The sequence below is a fragment of the Panicum hallii genome, chromosome 9 (assembly GCF_002211085.1).
Source record: "Panicum hallii strain FIL2 chromosome 9, PHallii_v3.1, whole genome shotgun sequence".
Lineage (NCBI taxonomy): Eukaryota > Viridiplantae > Streptophyta > Magnoliopsida > Poales > Poaceae > Panicum > Panicum hallii.
In genome coordinates, this window is record NC_038050.1 from 70,411,431 (window position 1) to 70,431,881 (window position 20,451).

Sequence of the window (20,451 nt, forward strand, 5' to 3'; positions counted from 1 at the left end):
CACGAGGAACGCCTGCAGCGCTGACCGCTCCTGCTGCGGCGGCTCCGCACCCGCACAGGCGAGCGCCGCGGCGACGGCGGCCAGCACCAGCAGTACGGGCGCGCCCATTCTTGGCCTCGCCGGACGGGTAGCACACGCACGCTACAGCCTGGATGGGTGCTTGCTGCTGGTGTGTGTCCCTTGTGCACTTGGCTGTGAGGGAATGCAAATGCTTTTGACGAGAGCCGGCGGAGGAGGTCAGCAGGAGAGCGAGCGGGAGGAGGCGCGGAGAAGAAGACTAGGGGCAAAATGATTGTTCAATTGTTTTGTAAACTGAAAACGAAAAGAAAAGAGAGAAATGGATAAAAGGAGAAGAAATTTCTTGAATCGAAAGAATTCGCATGCGGAGTAAAATTCTTGTGAATTGGATGTCAAAACACGTAAGACGTGTGGATTATTAAGTGTCAAATATCAAAATTTCTTCTCCGAACCTGGAGTTATTCCTTCGAAGTGTATGAAGTTGACCAATTAGGTTAGGTAAATCAGTAGCACAAGTAAATTGATTTGTCGTTTCAAAAAAAATCTTGATTTGCCATCCCTGTAAAAAAAAACTTGATCATTAACCGTGGTAACAAGAGAATAAAACTACCGTAGGTTTTGGTTAAAAAAAAGAGAGGCAAACAAGGGATCAGCACAGGCGTTTCTGGCATTGTTTGCACAGCCGTGCATGCTTGTTCCCTTTTGCGTTGGGTTGTTGTCAGGTTGGGCTTCCGTGCACGCACGGCTTGTGAAGTGAAATATCTCAAAACCACCATGTTTGAATGAAGCGCAAATCTCCTAGCTCAGTTTACACTCATTTAAATCTCACCCTTGAAGCTTCGACGACTTTTGTGCTTGTACAGCATCATCTCCCTCCAAGAAAGGAGTCAAATTTTGTGCACATGGCAAAGAGAAGTGTGCTGAGAACATATGCAGTGGGCAAGCGAATCAGTACACGCGACAAAATATCCCGGCCTCTTCGGTTACGTGTATCCATCATGTAGCTGCGCCTAATTTTCTTCGCAATTTTTCCCCATGCCTGCAGTTACCATTAACGTCTGACAAACATGGTTGGAGAAGACTATGGAGAGCCCAGCCACCACGGAAAAGCTCGGGAAACTCCTGGCGCGACATGGAAGAAGAGACGCGGCGTGTAGGACCTACACCTACTACAGAGAGACAGGCTCAATTGCCTTTCCTTGCAAGAATGCTCAACCCCGCACGCCAGCCATTGCGGTGTTACTTATTGGCAAGGAATCGATCAGGGAAGCCCCATAAACTCGAGCAGCAATTTGTAGAAGAGCGAGAAAGATTGCCGTTGCAGGCTAGAGATGACAATGCTACACCTCACTTCATGCCATCTCGCAGCCCATCCAGGTGCCTGTCTTTCCTTCTTTCATGGAACTTGTACTTCATTTTTGTTCGAGCATGAATATCTGACTGTCAGGGTGATGTGACAGTGTGTAGGGGTTCTGGATCAGGAGGGAGCACAACACTCAGATCACTGGCGGATCAGAGATCAAGAAAGGGCGTTGTTCAGAACTGTCCATCGCCGCGGTCGTTCACCACATGCGCTCTGAAGACGCCTTCGTATGGCGGCAGATCGAGGGGGAAGATCAATCCCAGAGACCTGTTCACCTTCTCCTACAAGTTCAACACCGACATCCCAATGAGTGAAACACAAGGGGTATGTCGCGCATGTACGCCTCTATGAATTGGTTGTAGTTTTACCGTGCAAGTTTCAGATGATCTGATTACATGGAGCCTTTATCTTCAGGCGTCCATCGATGAGTACCTGCAGAACAGTCCCAGGATCGTTGGAGCTGTGTTTCCGGATCAGCGCAAAAGAAGAAAGCTCAATGATGTTAGTTGCTTTATCTTTTGATCATCAATTTCGTATCTGAATTCCGAACTGATGTCGATCAGGACATGCTTGCACCGAAAATGCAGAAAATTTCCAGTGTCTTCTGTTCCATTCATTGACTCTGAAACCTGACTTTCAAAACAACACCTCAAGTCACAATTTTCTTGCCGGCAACCAATGGCCTCAACTTCTGGAACAATCACTGCTTCACGGAACTATTCAACTGAAGGATACACGCAACGCTAACTAAGGGCCACTGCAAACTTTCAGGAAGAATGGAGCGTCCAGCTTCTGCCCATCCAGTTCCTCTTCCTGTCGGCGTCGCCGGTGATCGTCATGCGCTTCGTCAGGAAATCTGGCGGGAAGGAGTACCCGCCCAACGTCCCCATCCACGCCACCAGCCTCCTCCTCATGGAAGTGGTAACTGACACTAGTCCCCACCCAAGAACTCAATTTATCTCTGAATGTACCATCAGACGTCTGATCTGAATGTTCCTTGATGCCTTGCTGCTGCTGCAAGCAGACAGACTACAAGCTGAACGGTCTAGACAGCAACTCCATGCCGTCGCACCTCGCCCTCACAGTCCGGGGCTTGATGTACCCGCAGCGGGAGGGGAGGAAGAGCCTCAGGGGGCACGTCGAGATGACCGTCGGCTTCAACCTCCCGCCGGTGCTCGCCATGGTCCCGGAGAGCATCATCAGAGGCGTCGGCGAGACGGTCAGTGTCTGCTCTTGCAACAATAGTCATGGGTGTTCCTTCCCAGAATCGACAGGAATTTGATCTGTGAACAATGCGCAGGTGCTGCGGCAGCTGGCGGAGCAGATGAAGCAGGACTTCGATACAGGGCTGGAAGCAGATTTCAAAAGGTACACGAGGGAGAAGCTAACTGACAGGCGCACCTCGCCCTGAATTTTGAGGCACTCACATTTCACAGCCCGGTAACAGTAGGCAAAGCAGCAGACATGACTACGGATTCTTTGGAGTGGCCATGTCAACAGCAGGGTCGCCAACCCTCTGTGTACTCACCAGTTGGATGATACCAGACAATAAGAATAACTTGATGGATCACGTTTATTCATTGTAAAATGGAGCTTCGGAATGTACATAATTACAAGAATATCCAATTTCAAAGAGATTTCTGGTGTCGACTGTCGAGCTATCGTCTGTGTTTACTGTCAGACTGCCTTCTTTCATTCCAGCTAGGGAGTTATACGTACTATGTGGTTTATTATAAATGGCCTATGGCCTTTCAACAGCTATAATACAATTAACAGTTCTATACAGTGTAAACCAACATTCCTAGTCTTCCAAAGACCGTTTTCTCGCCCTTAAGTCACGCTCGAGGCTTTGAGGCAATGGAGGAGTCGTTCCACGTCGGAAAAGAACAGCAAGGGCTTTCATTTTCTGGCACATGCTGAAAACCTACAGACGGCCACAATTATGACAAATTGTTACGTGCCTGATCAGTTGGTAACCAGAAACTATGAATGTCCACCAAACAAATTTATCTTACTGATGACGCTTCTATCTCTGCAATTCCCTCACACCCTTGACCACCACCTTGAAGAATATCACAATATTTTACAGCATCATCCTCATCCTCAAATACCTGCAGGAAAGGACAAAATTATTCAGAAAGAAAACAAAGCAAGTAATTGAACAAAAGAATGTTCGCAGATTGTTGTTGCGGCAATCTTACTATGGTACTACAGTTACAGAACTATATATTGATAGAGCACCTTATAGTCATAAATAATATGTATATCCATACCCTTCTTTAGGCACATGTGGCCATCAAATTATTATTAACACTCTCAAGTCTCAAGCAGTTTCTTCTCCTGATTAACTTTCTATGTTGGTCGACATATTATATTTGAGTTTGGCTGTGCATAGACCAAAAGGGTGAATGTTTTTATTTTAGCTAAGTACCATCCCAAAGATGATGGAGTTAGAAAAGGAGTGTAAAGATTATGGGCTAAACAAGTGAATGTAGTACTCAGCCAGAAGAAAAATAAGAATGGCAAGTTGCCTTCCAAGAACAAATCTCAAACATGTACTCTTTTAGACAACTACTCACCAGCACTCCCTCTCTGATATCTTCAACAACCATGTTAAACTTGGAACCAGAGTACTTTGATTTAGTTCCAACTCCTGAACCCCCTCCCTTTGAGAAAAGCATTCCAAGTTCCCTTTCAACTTCACTGCAGAAAATAATTGATAACATGAGCAGTTCATAATGTTGAGTGAACTGCAGAGTTGTGACAAACTAAATGTAACAGTATCAATCAATTCTCACTTGCGGCTCCTGCGTGTTTTCATTGTCCATAGCTGGTTATCACTCCTGGCCAGTACATAGACTGGCTTGGAATCTTCTCTCCATGGGTTTGTCTCCAATACTGAACCATCATGAAACACCAAAATATTACTAAATTTCAAACTGTCTGGTTCAAATATTATGTATATTTAGCTTAAGGGGAGAAAGAAAAAAGGCAATAACAACTGGCTACAGTCTAGTATGTGCGTCAAGACTCAACTAATCAAATGCCCCAAAGCTGCTTGATACTGGCGACAGTCTCTTGTCATACCAAAAGCAGCTTATGCATATCGATTAGTAATTGCCAGCACCCCACCGTCAGACTTGTCCAATTGCTCACGCAAGGCATGGTACGTGATTTAGGACAGATGCGAGGAAATTGCTGGGGCTGCAAGAGCTGTCAGAGCCTATCTTGGCCTACCTGAAACGCGTGTCTGAAGAAACACGGGACGCGTGAACCAACAACCCCCAAGCCTGACAGAGTAGGCGCTGATCTCCAGGTCATTGCAGCACGCAATCTTCCCGTGCACACAAAGATCGCATCATTGGATAATTGGTACCAAGCATTTCAGCAAACACGACGCGCGCACAACTAAACCCTGAACATCTTCAGCCTAACCGGCCGCCACCAAATCTTAAGCTATACTAATTTGCCAAACCCCAAGTGCGAACCTAGGGAACAAAGGCAACGGGAACATGATCAATCATGAGCAGTGTTGAGGTCCTAGAACCGTTACCATCATAGGCGAGGGAGTCCAGCGACTCCATGAGGTGTCGCCGCATGCCGTAGGCGCGGGAGGAGACGCGGCGCAGGAACTCGCCGGAGGTCCCGGGGATGCTTCCGTCCATCCCCATCGCCCTCTCCACGTCCTGATCGTCTCCGTCGCCTCCCTTAGGCGACGGCGGAGGCCTGGGCGACGCGGCGGCGGCCACGACCGCCCGGCGGTGCGCCGCGGCGAGGCGCGGGCGCGGCGGCGGGATGGACAGGAGGGAGGAGGCCGTGAGGTTCCCGGCCAGCGTGGTGGAGGCCGCGGCCGGCGGCGGCGGCGGCGGGAGGGACGGCGAGGAAGCTGCCATTTTTACGTTCCAGCAAAGCGAGGCGAGAAAGCAGCGGGGTGCGAGGGGCGAAATGTGGGGAGAGTGAAACGTGGACACGGCAGCTCAGCAACAGCCACGCTACAGTTCCGGAGATCTTTCCCGTTCCACCGCGGTTGTTGGGTTCGGCACGTTTCAGGCGGAGGGTCCGTCGGGCTCCTGTGGGCTGGCGGCGGCCGTCGTCTCTGTGACAACGGCCCACCCCATCATTACTCGTTCCATTTCGGAAAAAAAAAAATTACCTCCTAAGTTTAGGTCGAATCCGAGTTTCATCCTAGACAATGAAACCATCGGTTTTAACTTATCGAACTCGTGATACCGGACATATAATTTTTTGATGGTTTCTGTTAGTAGATTTTTTTCTTTTATGTTTATTTTGGTTGAATCTTGAAAAATTATAATAAATCATAAAAGATTATAAAATAGAAAATTCAATTTTGTTGGACTTCACATGAGTAGATCTATACAGTGAACATATAATATGATATGATATAATTTAGTAAAAAATTTATTATAGTTTTAAATATATACTTTTCTGTAATTAATTCATAGCTACAGTTTTTTAGTCCAATTATGATGAAATTTTATGGTGGAATAATAATTATATGCTTGAGCTTTAGTAAAAATTTCATGGTGGAATAAATAATTATATAGCTTGGAATTTAGTAGCTCAAGCATAAATGATCCAAAGAGTATAAAGATTTTACTACAGGTCAAGTATACGATGATTGACCCATAATAAAAATTTACCAGATCATGGAACTGTATCTATGAATTAATTATAGAAAAAATATATCTAAAGTAAATAATTTTTTATTATATTATATTATATAATATGTTCACCGCATAAATCTACTCACGTGGAGTTCATATGAAGTCCAACAAAAATGGATTTTTCATTTTATAATTTTTTTATTTACTGATTTTTCAATGATTCAGCCAAAATAAATATAAAACAAAAAATGAAAAACTACCGAGAGAAACCACCTAGCGAGGTCATATGTTCAATATCGCGAGTCCGAAAAATCCAGACGGACGGTTTTATTATTTAGGGAGGAAACTCGGATTCGGTTCAAAGTTCAGAAGGTAAAAATGACTTTTTCCTTCCATTTCTGACCGGGTTTTGGGCTCTTTGGGTGTTAAAAAATGGGTAACATTGGGGAAAGGAAAAGATTCTTTTTACCTCACTAAACTTTGAATGAATCCGTATTTCCTTCTTAGACTATGAGACCATCCGTCTGGACTTCTCAGACTCGATACCAGACATATAACCTTCTTGGCTAGTTTCTCTAAGTGGTTTTTTCTCCTTTTCTTTAATGTTTGTTTTTGCTAAATCTTTAAAAAATCACAGTAAATCATAATAAAAAATTATAAAATAGAAAATCCAATTTTGTTGGACTCCATACGAGTATATCTATGCAGTGAATATATGATATAATATAATTTATTTAAAAAGTGTTATTGTAATTTTAGATATATGCTTTTTAATTAATTCATAGCTACAGTCCATGATCCAATTATGGTGAAATTTTTATGGTGGGCTAATCATTATATTTTTGAGCTATAGTAAAAATTTCATGCTCATTGGATTAAGTATTCTAGAGAAATTGAAGAGTCTCTGATATAACTTGAAGTTTAGTTGCTCAAGCATACATGATCCAATGAGCACGAAATTTTTACTACGGCTCAAGAATATAATTTTTAGTCCATCATAAAAATTTTGCCATAATTGGACCATGTAAACTATAGATATTAATTAATTAATAGAAAAATATATATCTAAAAGTACAACAAATTTTTTTACTAAATTATATCATACGTTCACTGCATAGATATACTTATGTGGAGTCAAAGAAAATTGAATTTTCCATTTTATAATTTTTCAAAGATTCAACCAAAATAAATATAAAAGAAAAAAACTACTGAGAGAAACCAGTTACGGAGGTCATATGTCCGATATTGTGAATCCGAGGAGTCCAGGCGGACGATTTTATTATCTAGGGAAAAAACACCAATTCGTCCTAATACTAAGGAAGGTAAAAAAAAAATTCCTTGGAGAAATGCTGGGATTCCCCTACGGCCTCCTCCGCTCCCCGTGCCGGCTAATGTTTGGTAGGTTGTTAATTTTTTCTACTGAACCGGCCCACTGACGTATTTCGTGACATGCATAAGAAATTTATGTTTTTATTTTGTTTCTCTTTGATTTTCTTCCAAATTCATGTACTAATTATTATTTCTATAAAAAAATTAATTTCAAATATATAAATTTTTGTTATATAACGTGCTTTTCCTCGGTCCTTACAAGTTCATGTACTAGTCGGTGAGCAGCTACGGGCACTGAAATCTCAGCTTGTGGCAATATCAGACAGGCCAGGGTCTTGAAAGAGAAGAGGCGAACACGCCGCCTGCACATGCTCCGTAGCGCTTCGTGACGAACTCATGTCCCATGCGCTGCCCGCCTTGGCGCCCCGAACGTCTCGTTCTCGTGTACGTGTGTAGCATTGCTGAAGCACCGAAGCGACCAGAAGCTCTGCCGCCCCAAGGCCAAAGCGATCACGGCGACCGACGAGACGACGTGTGCGGCAGCGTGCCACCTCAGCCGGACACCCGTCGACCCGCCACACGCCTCGCTCGAACCGCCCCCTACACGCGTCCAAACCCCTCCTGCCCATAAAACCCCCGCGCCCCTAAACCCAGCACAAGATCATCCGCTTTACTCTTCGCATCCCTGCTGAGGAAGCAAAGCACCCAGCTAGCGCACGGCTGAATCCGCTACGACCTTAGGTGGTTGCCAAGCTTAAGCTTTAGAGCGATCCATGGCGCGGTCGAGGGGGCTCGCCGTCCCAGCGGCGCTGCTGCTGCTGGTGCTGCTGGCAGTGGCCTCGGCGTCGGCGGTGGGCGTGGCGGCCAAGACGAACGCCCACGACGTCGCGGAGGAGGGCGGCAAGGAGGAGGAGTCGTGGACCGACTGGGCCAAGGACAAGATCTCCGAGGGGCTCGGGCTCAAGCACGTCGACGAGGAGGAGGCCGCGCGCAAGGCCGGCCAAACCGCCAAGTCCGCGCGCGAGTACGCCCAGCACTCCGCCTCCGGTAAGCCGCCACCACCACTTCCCTTCCGAAGCTGAACTTGCTGCCGCGCCGGCGTTGCTCTCCCCTCTCGCGCGTGCATGACGTCCTAATGCTGGTTGCTGCAGCGGTAGGGAAGAAGGCGGGCGACGCCAAGGACGCGGCGGGGGATGCCGCCGCGGGCGCGTCGAGCAAGGCCGGCCAGGCCAAGGATCACGCCAAGGAGACGGTGAAGGGCGCGGCCGGCGAGGCGTCCAGCAAGGCGGGGTACGCCAAGGAGAAGACCAAGGAGGCGGCCGAGGCGGCGAGCCAGCGGGGCGCCGAGGCGCACGAGCGATCGAAGCAGGGCAAGGCCAAGGTCGAGGAGACCGCCAAGGAGAAGGCCGGCCAGGGGTACGAGGGCGCCAAGGACAAGGCCGGCAAAGCGCACGAGACGCTGCGCCAGACCACGGACGCCGCGGCGGAGAAGGCCGGGGCTGCAAAGGACGCCGCGTGGGAGACGACGGCCGCCGCGAAGGACAAGGCCGCGGCGGCTAAGGACGCCGCGGCCAATAAAGCCGGCGCGGCGAAGGACACCGCGTGGGAGAAGACGGCCGCGGCCAAGGACGCGGCAGCCGACCAGGCCGGCGCGGCCAAGGACGCAGCGTGGGAGAAGGCGGAGGCGGCCGGCAAGAAGGCGCAGCAGTCCAAGGAGGCGGCCAAGGGGAAGGCCACGGAGAAGGCGGCGTCGGCCAAGGACGCCGCGTGGGAGACCGCGGAGGCGGCCAAGGAGAAGGCCAACGAAGGGTACGAGAAGGTGAAGGAGAAGGCGCGGGAGACGGCCGACGCGGCAAAAGAAAGGATCGAGGAGGTGAAGGAGAAGGTGACCGGCGCCGACGGCGACAGCAGGGAGAAGCACCGGAGGGCGGACGTCGACGCCACGGGCAAGCACCGGACGGTCGACGAGCTGTGAGCAGCTCGGAGCCAGCGCTAGTTTTTCAGTGTGTTGCCATAGCTCCTGTTCACTGATGTTTTCAGTGTGTTGCTCTAGTTTTTCACACGGTGCTGTTCCTACTTTGTATAATAATCTGATGATGTGTAGACATGCTTCTCACACTTCAAAACTGGAATTGCGATGGTATTGGTACACGACAACAGAAAACTAGTATTAGTATTATTACAAAGTGGCCTCCTTTCAAATCTAATTGAAAGAAAGCGACAATACATTATGTTCCCCTTCAAACCTAATTGAGGAGGACGCAAATTTCCTTTTTTATTGAATCCGAATTACATACATCATGTGTGGGAGATCACCGGTTCTGGAACACATTTGCTTCAGACAAGTAACGGCGCTTCCAGTGCAGCGGCTCTCGGAGCGGCGTCCTGCAGCCTCAGCGTGGAGGTGACCACCAGGGAGAGGACGGCGAAGCAGGAGGGGATCAGGCCCGTGCCGTACCTGCTCACCGTGTTCAGTCCCCTCGTCTCGCCGCAGCTCATTGTGTCTGCAACAAAAGAGCATGGTGTCACACACAAAATTTGGACCTGCATTCACTCTGTTCTTGCTGATCTCAACGCTACCTTCGTATGATTCGAGAACGAACAGGGCGATTCCGCAGGAGATCTTGTCCAGGAAGCTGAGCGAGCCGTAGACGAACGCGCAGCCGTTCAGGTCCTCCCCTACCAGCGCGCTCTCCAGCCCAACCGTCGTAACCTGCTCAGTGCTCACAGGTCAGAGCAGGCAAAGGCCTAAACGAACTAGGCGTAGATATCGACAGGAAACGTGGCCTCAGGTTGCGCTCTAGGCGCCGGTGTTTTACCATGACGAGCGCGTTGGCAGCGCCGATGACCATGGCGAGAGGGTACATGAGGTTGTGCATCTGGCTCGGGAGGACGAAGACCGCGACGCCGGAGATCACCCAGAGCGTCGCGCCGACGGTGAGGAGGGACTTGAGGCGGCGGCTGTTCCACTTGATCTCCTGCATAGCGTGCAGTTAACAAGATGTGTGAGGAAAGACTGAACTTAGCAGAGGGCACGTTTGTTTAACGGGTTTTGTGCGGAGTGTTGGACCTGCAGGACGATGGACACGACGAAGCTGCAACAGAATATGATCGCCGGTATCTGCAGAGGGAGAGAGATCAAAGGGGTGAGAAAAAAAATGGAGAGCATAAGTATATCCCAATACCTGTCGGTGCCTCGCTCAAAAGGATCTATTTTTTCTAAAAAAAAGAATGCTAAGGAATAATTGAAGCAGAAAAGGAATAAAGAAACTCACTATTGCTTTCGAGTATTCATTCATTCTCAAGTCTCTGGTGACGTAGAAAGCGATGAGAGACTGGAAAGGGGAAAAGGAGCACATGTAAGAGATCAAATACAAGAGATAATAACATGACAGAGCTAATTCTGGCTTGTACGCATGGAGCAGGGAAAAGGCCCCTATTCAAAAAAAATTCTCATGACTCACCACACTGACCTAAACATGGTTTACTTCAACTAGATTTTAGACAGCGTAAACTGGGAAGTCGAGTTTAATGCCTCCTTAAAAAATAGTGCAAGATGAAAGATTTTGTATATTAAAAAGTTCTAGTTTAGAATTAGGAATGGATGGACAATTAAAAGGGATATCTTACAGACTAGTCTTCGCATCTAGATGGAACCTTATTTAAACTATCCGCTAACAACAAAGCTGACGATAGAGCACGCCATGTGCATTTTCATGCATATTACGAACATAAGCTTTCTTTTTGAAAGGAGAAACATAAACTTTCTGATTGCACATGGTGCCATATACCAACCTGAGAGACGTTTGTGATTAGCCTTGCAAGCATATACAGGAGAGCAACTTGATAGTACAATGTCTTCCTGAACCAGTAGCCCCAGGAAATCCGAGCCTTCTTCTTGCAGTTAGATTCAGACTTCAAGCTGCAAAACCACGCATTGAGCACAAACACAACCTATACAGCACATATATCGACTCTGAATGATCTATCAACATACGTCGGTTCCTTGGTCCCAATATGAAAGACCACCAGGAAGCAGCATCCGATGAAAATGGACAGGTATGCTATCCACCGGTACTGCAGTGTGAGGAAATGAAGGTGTAAGTTAGTAACCAGAAACATCTGCTTATGTTTCTCTGGTCTATAACTGCAAGCTTTGGCTTCTCTCACCTGAAGAACAATGTCTGAGCATTCCTTCGCCTTTATGACAGCAAAGACAGCTAACGCAATCGCATACAGACCAAGATTTGCCACCTGTATTTGCCATTCTTGTGAGTACATGGCGCATGTGAAAGTTTGTTTAAAGGTAAACAACACACAGTTGATTTGCTTGATTTGGACATTAATAAATGGGTCCACACACTTCTAGCACGTCAGTTTTAATAATAAGAAAGGGACGACAGGAAGAAGATTCGTGTTTCATGTATAATAAGTTCTAGTTCGATTGCAGAATTTTAGTAAGAACAACTGCCAGCTACAAGTGTCCATAAGGTGAACATGCTAATTGCTGGTACTCACTCACCATAGTGGACGCATTTCTGCAGCTTGCTAAGGCTACACGGCTTGTCGGATTCAGTGTCATGCAGTTCACCATTGACCTGAACGAAGAAAATGCATTAGTCAGAACCCAAATGTCAGGCAACAATTTCAGTCCGATCGCAAGAACCTTACATGTGGGAAACTTGTGTGGCTGCCCAACCGATGTTGAACACCGCAGCAAAAATGCTGTAACCTACTGTCCTCACGAGGTATGAATCTGTCCCCAGAATGGTGCAGAGCAGACAGCCACCGAATACTGAAGAGAATGAAACGCCGACCAAGACTGATCCTCCAATGTGCCACAGCTTGAAGCGGCCAAATCTGTCAATCTGATCATGTGATGCATTCTTCAGAGATCATTAGTGATGTATCACAATCTGCAATAATATAGAGTTTCAGTTCTGTTTTATACCATCTCGCCTGCGAGGATCGTCATCAGCCCATCTGCAACCTGGCCCGAGAGCATCACAATTGCTGCATCTCTGCAAGACGAAACGCAAGTTTGAAGCCAGCTGCTGTAAATGTACTTGCTTCAAAAAAGAATGAAAGTTTATACTGTCAAGTAGTGTGATGCTATCTGTAGAGATTCTCTTATACCTTGGAGCAAGGCCGATTTGCTGCAAGAAGAGCAGCAGGTACGTGAACCAGCAAGCCGACGTGATGTCGTTGAGCATGTGCCCGACGCCGTAGGACAGTATCGGCCACCGTCCGAGAGGCTGTGCGATCTGTGCCTCGGCCACGACCCCATCATCCTTTGCATCAGCCATGGAGAGTGCTAGGTAGTTGGTAGTACTCGAAGCTTCTGAACGCCTTCAGCTACAATTCTGAATTTCGAGACAACTGAGCCTGCATTAGAACTCGCGGGGGGGGGGGGGGGGGGGGGGGGGAGGAAACTGTCTCTGCATCTTGTAAAATGCTGAGCATGTAACGAAGATTTGACAATGTCGCAGCCTTCAATTTAAGAGCGAACAAGTTGCTTAAATACCAGGCTTTTGGTATTGGCACTGGCATTGCGTATACAGACTGAAGAAGGGAAGGTGGTTCAGAGCAACAGCAAGAAAAGAAACTCTGACAAAACCCACTCGGAGAAGAAACAAAGAAAACACAACCCCCGCAGAAGAGCCGTCAGTAGCAAAACAATCAGAACTGTACGTCCTACGCCGACTCCCAGCACCAATCTAATCTTCTTATCTTTAACGCCTCGGAAGAAACAGGTCAGGTCTTTCAAAAAAAAAGAAGAATAAACAAACAGGTCAGAACCTGAAAACGTCGGGAGGCAGCAACAAGGGCGGCGGCGGCGGCGGCGGACGGGAACACGCAAACCGCGCCGAGATTCATCCACAGCAAGCGAGAGAAAGGGAGCATGCGATGCAAATATGCAATGCTGGAGAAGAGAGCGCGATCGCGTATGCGCACGTACCCTGAGGAAGACAGGAGAGGGGAGCAGCGGTGATCGCTGACCGGCGAGCGCGGCACGGGACAGCCCGACGGGATCCGGCGGTGGAAGGGATTTATAGGCGGCGAGCGGGCTGCGCTGAGCTGCTACCTGCTACCAAGTACCAACTGGACGAGCGTAGTGGGCGGTGGACGCCGCCGCCACAGGGCATTGAAAGTTTATTAATCGAAGAATCCTCCTTATTTCCCATCGTCGTTTTCCGGATCCTCTTCCCGTTCGGCGCTGGAAAAGAAAGCGATCCGGACTTTCCGCAAGTTCAGACGCCGGTCGGGTTGCCCGTTCTGCGGGGTGGGTATACACGGGGGAACGGGAGGGAAGATCCTTTTCCGCTCCTCATCTGGCGTCGGGGCCTCGAACTCTGTAGCGTCGCGGACATGCCCTTCCGAGTTGCAAACTTGCAAGATACTCCTGCTGTTCAAGTGTACGGCGAAGCATCTGACGACGCGGCGGCGCGGCTCCGGCGATGGCCGGGGGCAGGGTTAGCGTTACTGACTTGCTGTGGTATCACCCGTGATTTTACTCTTCGTCTGGAGCCCTGCTCTCTGTCGCTGGGTCAAGAAAATAATGTGAATCAAGGTAACGACATTTCATTGCGAAAGTCATGATTTGGGCAAAATATGTCAACAAGTCATGCCGGATTTGGTCGTTCCACGAAAGCGGGAACGGTAGCAGCCGGCCCTGGATTAGGTATTACTTACCATAACGAGCGCATTTGGTCATATCTCGCGCTGAAAAGGGCTGTCAAGCCAGCTACTGAGACTAGCATACACGGATTATTTTTTACCATAGCTTTCATAGGATGTATTTAGTCCTTCACACAAGACTTAGTGAGACCAGCAGACACGGATTATTACTCTTTAGCGTAGCAGTCATAACTTGCAGCAATCATGCAAACACCATTGTTGATCCATCACAAAATCACTTCTTTTAGCAGAGAAAAAAATCGAATAGGTATGCTATAGAACTATGGGCGCGTTTGGTTCTCCACGGACTTATTTTAAGTCCCGTCATATTGAATGTTTGGATGCTAATTAAGAGTATTAAACATAGACTAATAATAAAATAAATTCCATAACCTCTAGGCTTATTCACGAGATGAATCTATTAAACCTAATTAGTCCGTGATTAGTCCATATGGTGCTACAGTAAACATGTGCTAATTATAAATTAATTAGGCTTAATAGATTCATCTCGTGAATAAGCCCTAAGCTTATGCAGTTAGTTTTATAATTAGCTTGTGTTTAGTTTTTTAATTGGTATTGAAATATTCGATGCGTAGAATAAACCTCAGGGAACCAAACACCCCCAACAAGTTGTCAGCAACATGGACCAAGTTGGCTGGGGACAGCCGTCCAAATTCTCTCTTTCCTTCATCAGCGAATGGAGACGCATCCAAAGGAAAGGACTAGCAAGACAGGGTTGGAAATTCTTGCTAGTTATACTTCACTTGGCCACATTAGCAACATTATTTAAGGAAAGAAACATTAGCAGCCATACCCCATAGTATGCCTTTGACAAGGAGGGCAGGGGTTTAGCAGCCCATGGACTTCTGCAGTTCTTTCCGTGGCTTTGACTTGCATACCAACTAAAAGATCCGATACTCAGATCACCATACTAATATCACAGGTTCATCCTCAATCGTCATCATCATCTATTCCTGCCTCTGAAAATGATCGCTAAACAACCGATAAGCATCTTGGCCCATCTTTGTCATGTTTCGCAAACTTGACAGATCATTTTCCGGTCAATGTTTTCAGCTAGTGGACAAGGTCGAGTGATATACGTGTTAGGGCAAACTGCTTGAGCACCAGTTCAATGCTATACACCTGAACCGATTCTCAAGCAAATTCATAAAACCGGATGAGAACTGATTCTCAAGAAAACTCAAGCAGGTATATCAAACCACTCATATATGATATTCAATGGCATAGAGTTGATTTGCTCATAGTTCAAAGGGCAACCTTTAGGGAGTTCTCACAAGATTGCATTATTCATAAACTCAAAAGGACAGTATCTATGGAAATTTCTTTCAGAAATAGTACTGATCGGTTTCCACAGCTTCTCAGCAAACAACCAGGCAGGAAAGATTTCAAGGCATGAACATAAGATTACTTCCCATGCCTGACAGTACAGTGATGAGGATCGTTATCCTTCCTTTTCTGAAAATATATGACATCATGGCAGTAACTTTTGCTGTATACATCAACTGTAGCAGCTCTCACCAAAATCATGGAGTACTTCTTAAACAACCTTCGATTCTATGGAAGCTTTTAGAGATCTACGTTCTACCAAACTGAACTAACAGCTCTATGTATCAATCCATGGGGCCTTTAGCCATAGTCTTTGCCACTGCTTCGTTCCTACTCTAGTCTTTGCCACTGCTTCGTTCCTACTCTAGGCTTAGACATTCCTTTGTCAAATTGTCAGTGCTTCCTGCACTTCTGACCTATGGAGTCCAAGCTGCAATACAACCCTTAATTCTCATGAACCATGGCAGATTCTTCCTCCCGCCCCCCAGTTCCAACTTCCAATCCCTTAGAGCCTTATCTGACAAATTGGATGCAACTTTGCCAAAATCAGAATGTTCCAAAGGATGGAATCAGTAATTTTTACTGAGGGAAAGCTGGTCTCTTTGCTTCAGTTCATGTAACCAATTCAGCTTCTAACTGAGCCTTTCAGGGTTGTGTATGTTTTCACTTCACATATGGCCAAACTCAAACTTGGAGCACTTGGCAATGCATAATGTCTGTCTTCAGATTACGGCCTGTGATGGTTGACCACAGGTTTGCCATGAAAGACCTTTGCTGCCCCTTTCGTGCAAAAGCCTCCCATATGCGCGCACTGTCAACCTCAGTGACCGTTGTTGGGTCTGATATATCAATAAGAGTGATACTCATATTGTTACGGATAATGCAGAGTTTTCCAGTAAGGGAGACAAAGGCTGCAGCTTCAAGAGCTCGTGAGTTTCCGAGGTGGTTTCTGGTGTCAATGAATCTTGTCCATGATCCTGTCTCTCTATTGTAGACTTTAAGCTTACAACCATCACGGCAATCAGCAGAGTAAAGCCAGCCTCTGAAGGAAATGCTTGGATTCCTCCACCCTGTGACCATTTCGTTACCGGTGGTTGACCACATTTTAGATGCTGGTAGATAGACCTCACTCACAACCTGGCGGTGAGAATTGAGACCTTTTAGGAACCACATGCCATCATGTACTACTCCAATGGAGGGCACCATTCCTGTGCTCATTTCAGCAATACAAGACCATCTATTCCTGTTAGGATCATATACCTCAGCGGACCTCAGAGTTCTCTGTATCCCTTCGCACTCCCCGCCAGCAACATAAAGACAGTTGTTTATGACACAAGAACCAAAGAAGTGCCGTTTTTGCAGCATATCTGGAGCTCGCAGCCATTTGTTTATTCGAGCATTGTAAAATACAACACGCCTCATAGATCCATGTACTGGGTCTTTGCCACCAAATAAGTACAGGTAGCATCCATTGAGAACAGCACAACCAAAGCCAACAGCTTCTGAATACTCCGGTGGAAGTGGAGGCAATGACTTCCAGAGCTGGTTTACTGGATCGAAGGCATACCAAGATAGCTTCTGATCACGGTCCCTTTTGAAGACATAAACCCATTCTTCTGCCATGCCGAATTTCTTACGCAACGAATAATAATAATTCCCAGACAAAAGTCGGTTCCATCGTTTACATACTAACCGCATATTTGGGTGCTCGACCCGAGCAACCCACATGAGACAGGAAATAGCCAGTTCATCAGGAAGCCCAGGTAGCAGTGGTGATTGAGTTTGAGACCTCTCCTTGCGTGAGCTCCTTGACATGCGCTTGTTTGGTATGATATCAGGTTGCATGCACAGCTTTGCACCAGGGACAAACTTCCTAGCACTTACAACGGTTTTAAGACCTCCATCTACCCTGCAGTAGCAGGAGACAGACTCCACCTGCACATGCATTGATCAACCAAGTCAGAATGGCTATATTAACCTGAACATGAAATAACAGAAGATTAAGACAAAAGCAAGCAAAGCAAAACTATCCTTTCAGTTGGGTATGAATTATCAATGACAGAAATATATATTCCTGTCCATCTACTAGTAAAATGTTATGCAGATGATATTCAGACACTCAGTGCTGGAAGACTAACCATGTTTGAAATTATCAATCTTGGTCATTGAACATAAATAAAGGGAACAGATCATTCAGCAGCCAAGTAGGGACAAACTATTTGATACTGTTAAGGTGGCTTAGAAGCACGAAACTTAAGTAGATCCTTACTCCGCTTAACTTCTAATAAAGAAAAAACAAACATATGGTATCACGAATTTAAAACTATCACTCAAGTTAATAGTACAGTGGCAGCAATTAATAGCTACTGTTCAGATTCAGATCTTTAAAATTACACTAGCTTTGTTTTCCTTGCAATCCCAATTCATAAAATTATATTAGCATTTGCTAAGTAGCTTCATGCTCATTAACGGATGTATCAAATGTTCTTAACCATGTAACATTTTCATGTGAAACAGATAGAGCCGTGCTAAATAAGTGATGCTCACACAATGATATGAAATTAGCTGCAATTTGTGAAAGTAGCACCTTCGTAGCAATAGCATATCCTTGAATGATAAAAGCAACATTAAAATGTCTCTCAAATGAATAATTTTGAAATTGGTTATCTAATCAACTCCAAGACAAGTCTTGAACTTTGAACCCAAACTACAGAAACAAACCCTGAGGACCAAGGTCCATACTCAAAGCACAGAAATTCAACTGTTAGAAGGAAGGTCCTAGATTCATTGGAAGATTATAACATTGAGCCAAGGGCACCGCCTTCTGAAACAATAATCTTGACATCAAGTCTAAAGATATGGTATTGAGGGGGAAAAAAAGAGAGCAATGCTTGAGGCTAGAGATGCAAGCAAATCTCATTCGGAGGACATGAGTCTTGCTGCTGAATGGCTTGGTCTATGTGCTGAGTCCATCTCAAGATTGAGCAAAATGGATCCACAAAACTTGGCCTCAAAAAATGGAGAAGCTCTCCCCTTGGCCCCTCTCTTGCTAACACAAACCAAAAAATAGATACAGGAGATAAATGTCTTATCATCCTGTATCCAACACGCAGTGCTACATTTTCTATGTTTGGTTTTGAAGGTATTAAATCAAATATTAAGTCCTCCAAGATTCCTGAAGGTCATTTTTTTGCCTATATCTATTATCATTTAATGCTTGAATATTTGGTGCTTTACTCTGTAGTTTGTCAAACGAGACGTAGAAGATGAGGTTCCAAAATTGGTAGTGCAGCAGAGTACCCCAACAATTTTTACCAACATTAAGGTTAGTAAATATCAAATGCCTAAGAATATCTATTTTGATGTCCAACAACTATTATCTATGCTAATTATGTACTAACATTGTTACATTAGTGTTACCAGCTAAGGTCATGTTGCTAAACAGGGTGCTTACAAATAGCGTTGCAATGATTAGACATTCTAGAATTCAAATTGTATATAATCAATTTTTCTTATCATTTATCGATTCCATATGGTAAAATTAGGTGCACAGACATGACTCCTAGCTAAAGATGTAACACCTGTGGCTCATGAGCTGTCTAGAGTATAGCCAGGGCAATGCAACTATCTTTAGCTAGTAGCTACAACCTGTCTAAGTTGGGTTCATGGTGAATGGGGCCAGTAAAAAATGCAATACATGTTATGGTGATTGGTGATAAGTCATTGTCCCTACAACAGCGGCATCTCCACAGTCCACACCACAGCTAAGATTGCTCAGAGCAAAAACAGCTAACAAACAAACCCAAGAAGACTACACCAGAAAAGATTACCACTATACCAGACACTCCATGGACAGTTGGATCTAGACTCCACAGCCAAGCCCTAAGCACCCAGATCGAGATTTCGAACGATCCCCAAAACCTGCAATCCTCCAAGTTTTATGCGCGAAAACGCCAGATTCAAGTAGAAAGATCTCAGCTTCAAGCCAAAGGCTGCGTTTTTGGCACAGGAACCACCATCTCTGAGCAATCTGCATCTCTCATACCTACTCGAGACCAAGAAAGGTGGGAGAGGAGCTGAGCTCACCAGTGGGGCGCGGACACGGATACCACCCGCACGTCGCGGCGGGACACCTCCGGCGGCCGCACGCATTGCCGGATCGAGGCGAGCGGACGAGGTAGACGCTCGATCGATCTCGGCCTCTGGAAGCGGAGAAAGCTCCCCCTCCCAGTCTCCACAAAGAGGAGGCACGCACAGGAGGTTTCACTTCGGCCCTGGCGCGGCTCCTTTCGGCTCGGGCTTCTGTAATAAAAGAAAGTGGAGGAGCTGCATTTTACAGCTCCACCGAATTCCACTGTATTAATATAGAAATAGCTCCAGTTTTATGAAAATTTTAATGGTGGACCTGTTTGAAAAACTACTTTTTGGTAAAGCTTCTGAAGGAGCCGGTGGTAAAACTGTTCACGGAGCCATGCTAAAAGCCCCCGAAAACGAGCAATAGCTTTGACTGAAAGGTCAGAGTCTCATATACACTCTCACCTAAGATCAAGCGACCAGCGATTGATTCACAATCGTAAGCTCAATTTTGTTCACAGATGAACTTCACCTCCGACACGCGGGCCCATCACCGGAGGTACTTCTACCAAAGCGCGGAGCACTCAGCACTGATTGTGACCGGAACATGGGTCCACCGGCTAGAGGTCCATTCTAACTCTACGGTCCCAGAGTGTTCACAGCGGCTAGGATGATTTTCTGCGACTACGTACCATGTTTTGCTGATTTGGCAATGCAATTAAAGAGGAGAAAAAGTAAAAGATCAAGAAATTGATCTCATACAAGAAGTGGTTTATTGCATAGAAATCAAAGCCTAAGAAACTATATAAAATCTATTGGAATGGATATTACAAATACCAAGAGAATTAAAGAGTGGGGAAAGAAAAATTGGTAGGAAGAGAAGAAAGATTATTGGAAAAATTTATTTTGTAATATCAATTATAAATTATGTATTGGAAGCTATAGTTTTTTCTAGATATATCTACGTGACACATGATATACTATAGACGCTGCTGCATCGTTTGTTGGTTGGAACTG

The 20,451-nt window shown here is 46.0% G+C and overlaps 5 protein-coding genes across 5 annotated transcripts; 2 read left to right on the top strand and 3 right to left on the bottom strand.

Moving 5' to 3' along the window:
- The first annotated feature begins 1,082 nt into the window (after positions 1-1,082).
- LOC112877704 lies at positions 1,083-3,018 on the top strand. Its single transcript, XM_025942062.1, has 6 exons — positions 1,083-1,395; positions 1,479-1,705; positions 1,796-1,882; positions 2,153-2,302; positions 2,406-2,600; positions 2,682-3,018. Exons 1-6 carry the CDS (start codon positions 1,350-1,352, stop codon positions 2,790-2,792), a joined length of 816 nt encoding a protein of 271 aa, XP_025797847.1. The 5' UTR covers positions 1,083-1,349; the 3' UTR covers positions 2,793-3,018.
- On the bottom strand, positions 2,937-5,368 carry LOC112877705. The gene is made up of 5 exons (XM_025942063.1): positions 4,935-5,368; positions 4,180-4,279; positions 3,961-4,084; positions 3,397-3,492; positions 2,937-3,305 (listed from the first exon to the last, which is right to left on the bottom strand). Exons 1-5 carry the CDS (start codon positions 5,272-5,274, stop codon positions 3,183-3,185), a joined length of 783 nt encoding a protein of 260 aa, XP_025797848.1. The 5' UTR covers positions 5,275-5,368; the 3' UTR covers positions 2,937-3,182.
- A 2,623-nt stretch (positions 5,369-7,991) lies between these two features.
- Positions 7,992-9,461, top strand: LOC112874274 (embryonic protein DC-8-like). The gene is made up of 2 exons (XM_025937506.1): positions 7,992-8,382; positions 8,487-9,461. Exons 1-2 carry the CDS (start codon positions 8,109-8,111, stop codon positions 9,308-9,310), a joined length of 1,098 nt encoding a protein of 365 aa, XP_025793291.1. The 5' UTR covers positions 7,992-8,108; the 3' UTR covers positions 9,311-9,461.
- LOC112874270 (major facilitator superfamily domain-containing protein 12-like) lies at positions 9,455-14,946 on the bottom strand. The gene is made up of 14 exons (XM_025937503.1): positions 14,828-14,946; positions 13,295-13,872; positions 12,472-12,698; positions 12,287-12,356; positions 12,007-12,203; positions 11,858-11,933; positions 11,506-11,589; positions 11,333-11,412; positions 11,131-11,257; positions 10,611-10,670; positions 10,406-10,456; positions 10,155-10,313; positions 9,916-10,048; positions 9,455-9,839 (listed from the first exon to the last, which is right to left on the bottom strand). The coding sequence occupies exons 3-14, from the start codon at positions 12,639-12,641 to the stop codon at positions 9,673-9,675; spliced, it is 1,374 nt and encodes a 457-aa protein (XP_025793288.1). The 5' UTR covers positions 12,642-12,698; positions 13,295-13,872; positions 14,828-14,946; the 3' UTR covers positions 9,455-9,672.
- LOC112874271 (F-box/kelch-repeat protein At1g55270-like) lies at positions 14,644-19,645 on the bottom strand. Its single transcript, XM_025937504.1, has 2 exons — positions 19,447-19,645; positions 14,644-17,295 (listed from the first exon to the last, which is right to left on the bottom strand). The coding sequence occupies exons 1-2, from the start codon at positions 19,510-19,512 to the stop codon at positions 16,045-16,047; spliced, it is 1,317 nt and encodes a 438-aa protein (XP_025793289.1). The 5' UTR covers positions 19,513-19,645; the 3' UTR covers positions 14,644-16,044.
- Between the last annotated feature and the right edge of the window lie 806 nt (positions 19,646-20,451).

Excerpts from the sequence above, each read along its gene's own strand:
- LOC112877704 (XM_025942062.1), top strand. The coding sequence starts at position 1,350 with ATGACAATGCTACACCTCACTTCATGCCATCTCGCAGCCCATCCAG. Across the intron at positions 1,883-2,152 it reads AAAGAAGAAAGCTCAATGAT|GAAGAATGGAGCGTCCAGCT; the intron begins GTTAGTTGCTTT and ends GCAAACTTTCAG. Across the intron at positions 2,601-2,681 it reads TCAGAGGCGTCGGCGAGACG|GTGCTGCGGCAGCTGGCGGA; the intron begins GTCAGTGTCTGC and ends AACAATGCGCAG.
- LOC112877705 (XM_025942063.1), bottom strand. The coding sequence starts at position 5,274 with ATGGCAGCTTCCTCGCCGTCCCTCCCGCCGCCGCCGCCGCCGGCCGCG. Across the intron at positions 4,280-4,934 it reads GGACTCCCTCGCCTATGATG|TATTGGAGACAAACCCATGG; the intron begins GTAACGGTTCTA and ends ATGATGGTTCAG. Across the intron at positions 3,306-3,396 it reads CAGAGATAGAAGCGTCATCA|GTTTTCAGCATGTGCCAGAA; the intron begins GTAAGATAAATT and ends GGCCGTCTGTAG.
- LOC112874274 (XM_025937506.1), top strand. The coding sequence starts at position 8,109 with ATGGCGCGGTCGAGGGGGCTCGCCGTCCCAGCGGCGCTGCTGCTGCTG. Across the intron at positions 8,383-8,486 it reads CGCCCAGCACTCCGCCTCCG|CGGTAGGGAAGAAGGCGGGC; the intron begins GTAAGCCGCCAC and ends TGGTTGCTGCAG.
- LOC112874270 (XM_025937503.1), bottom strand. The coding sequence starts at position 12,641 with ATGGCTGATGCAAAGGATGATGGGGTCGTGGCCGAGGCACAGATCGCA. Across the intron at positions 10,049-10,154 it reads CTGCCAACGCGCTCGTCATG|GTTACGACGGTTGGGCTGGA; the intron begins GTAAAACACCGG and ends AGCACTGAGCAG. Across the intron at positions 9,840-9,915 it reads CGTTCTCGAATCATACGAAG|ACACAATGAGCTGCGGCGAG; the intron begins GTAGCGTTGAGA and ends CTTTTGTTGCAG.
- LOC112874271 (XM_025937504.1), bottom strand. The coding sequence starts at position 19,512 with ATGCGTGCGGCCGCCGGAGGTGTCCCGCCGCGACGTGCGGGTGGTATC. Across the intron at positions 17,296-19,446 it reads TCCGTGTCCGCGCCCCACTG|GTGGAGTCTGTCTCCTGCTA; the intron begins GTGAGCTCAGCT and ends ATGCATGTGCAG.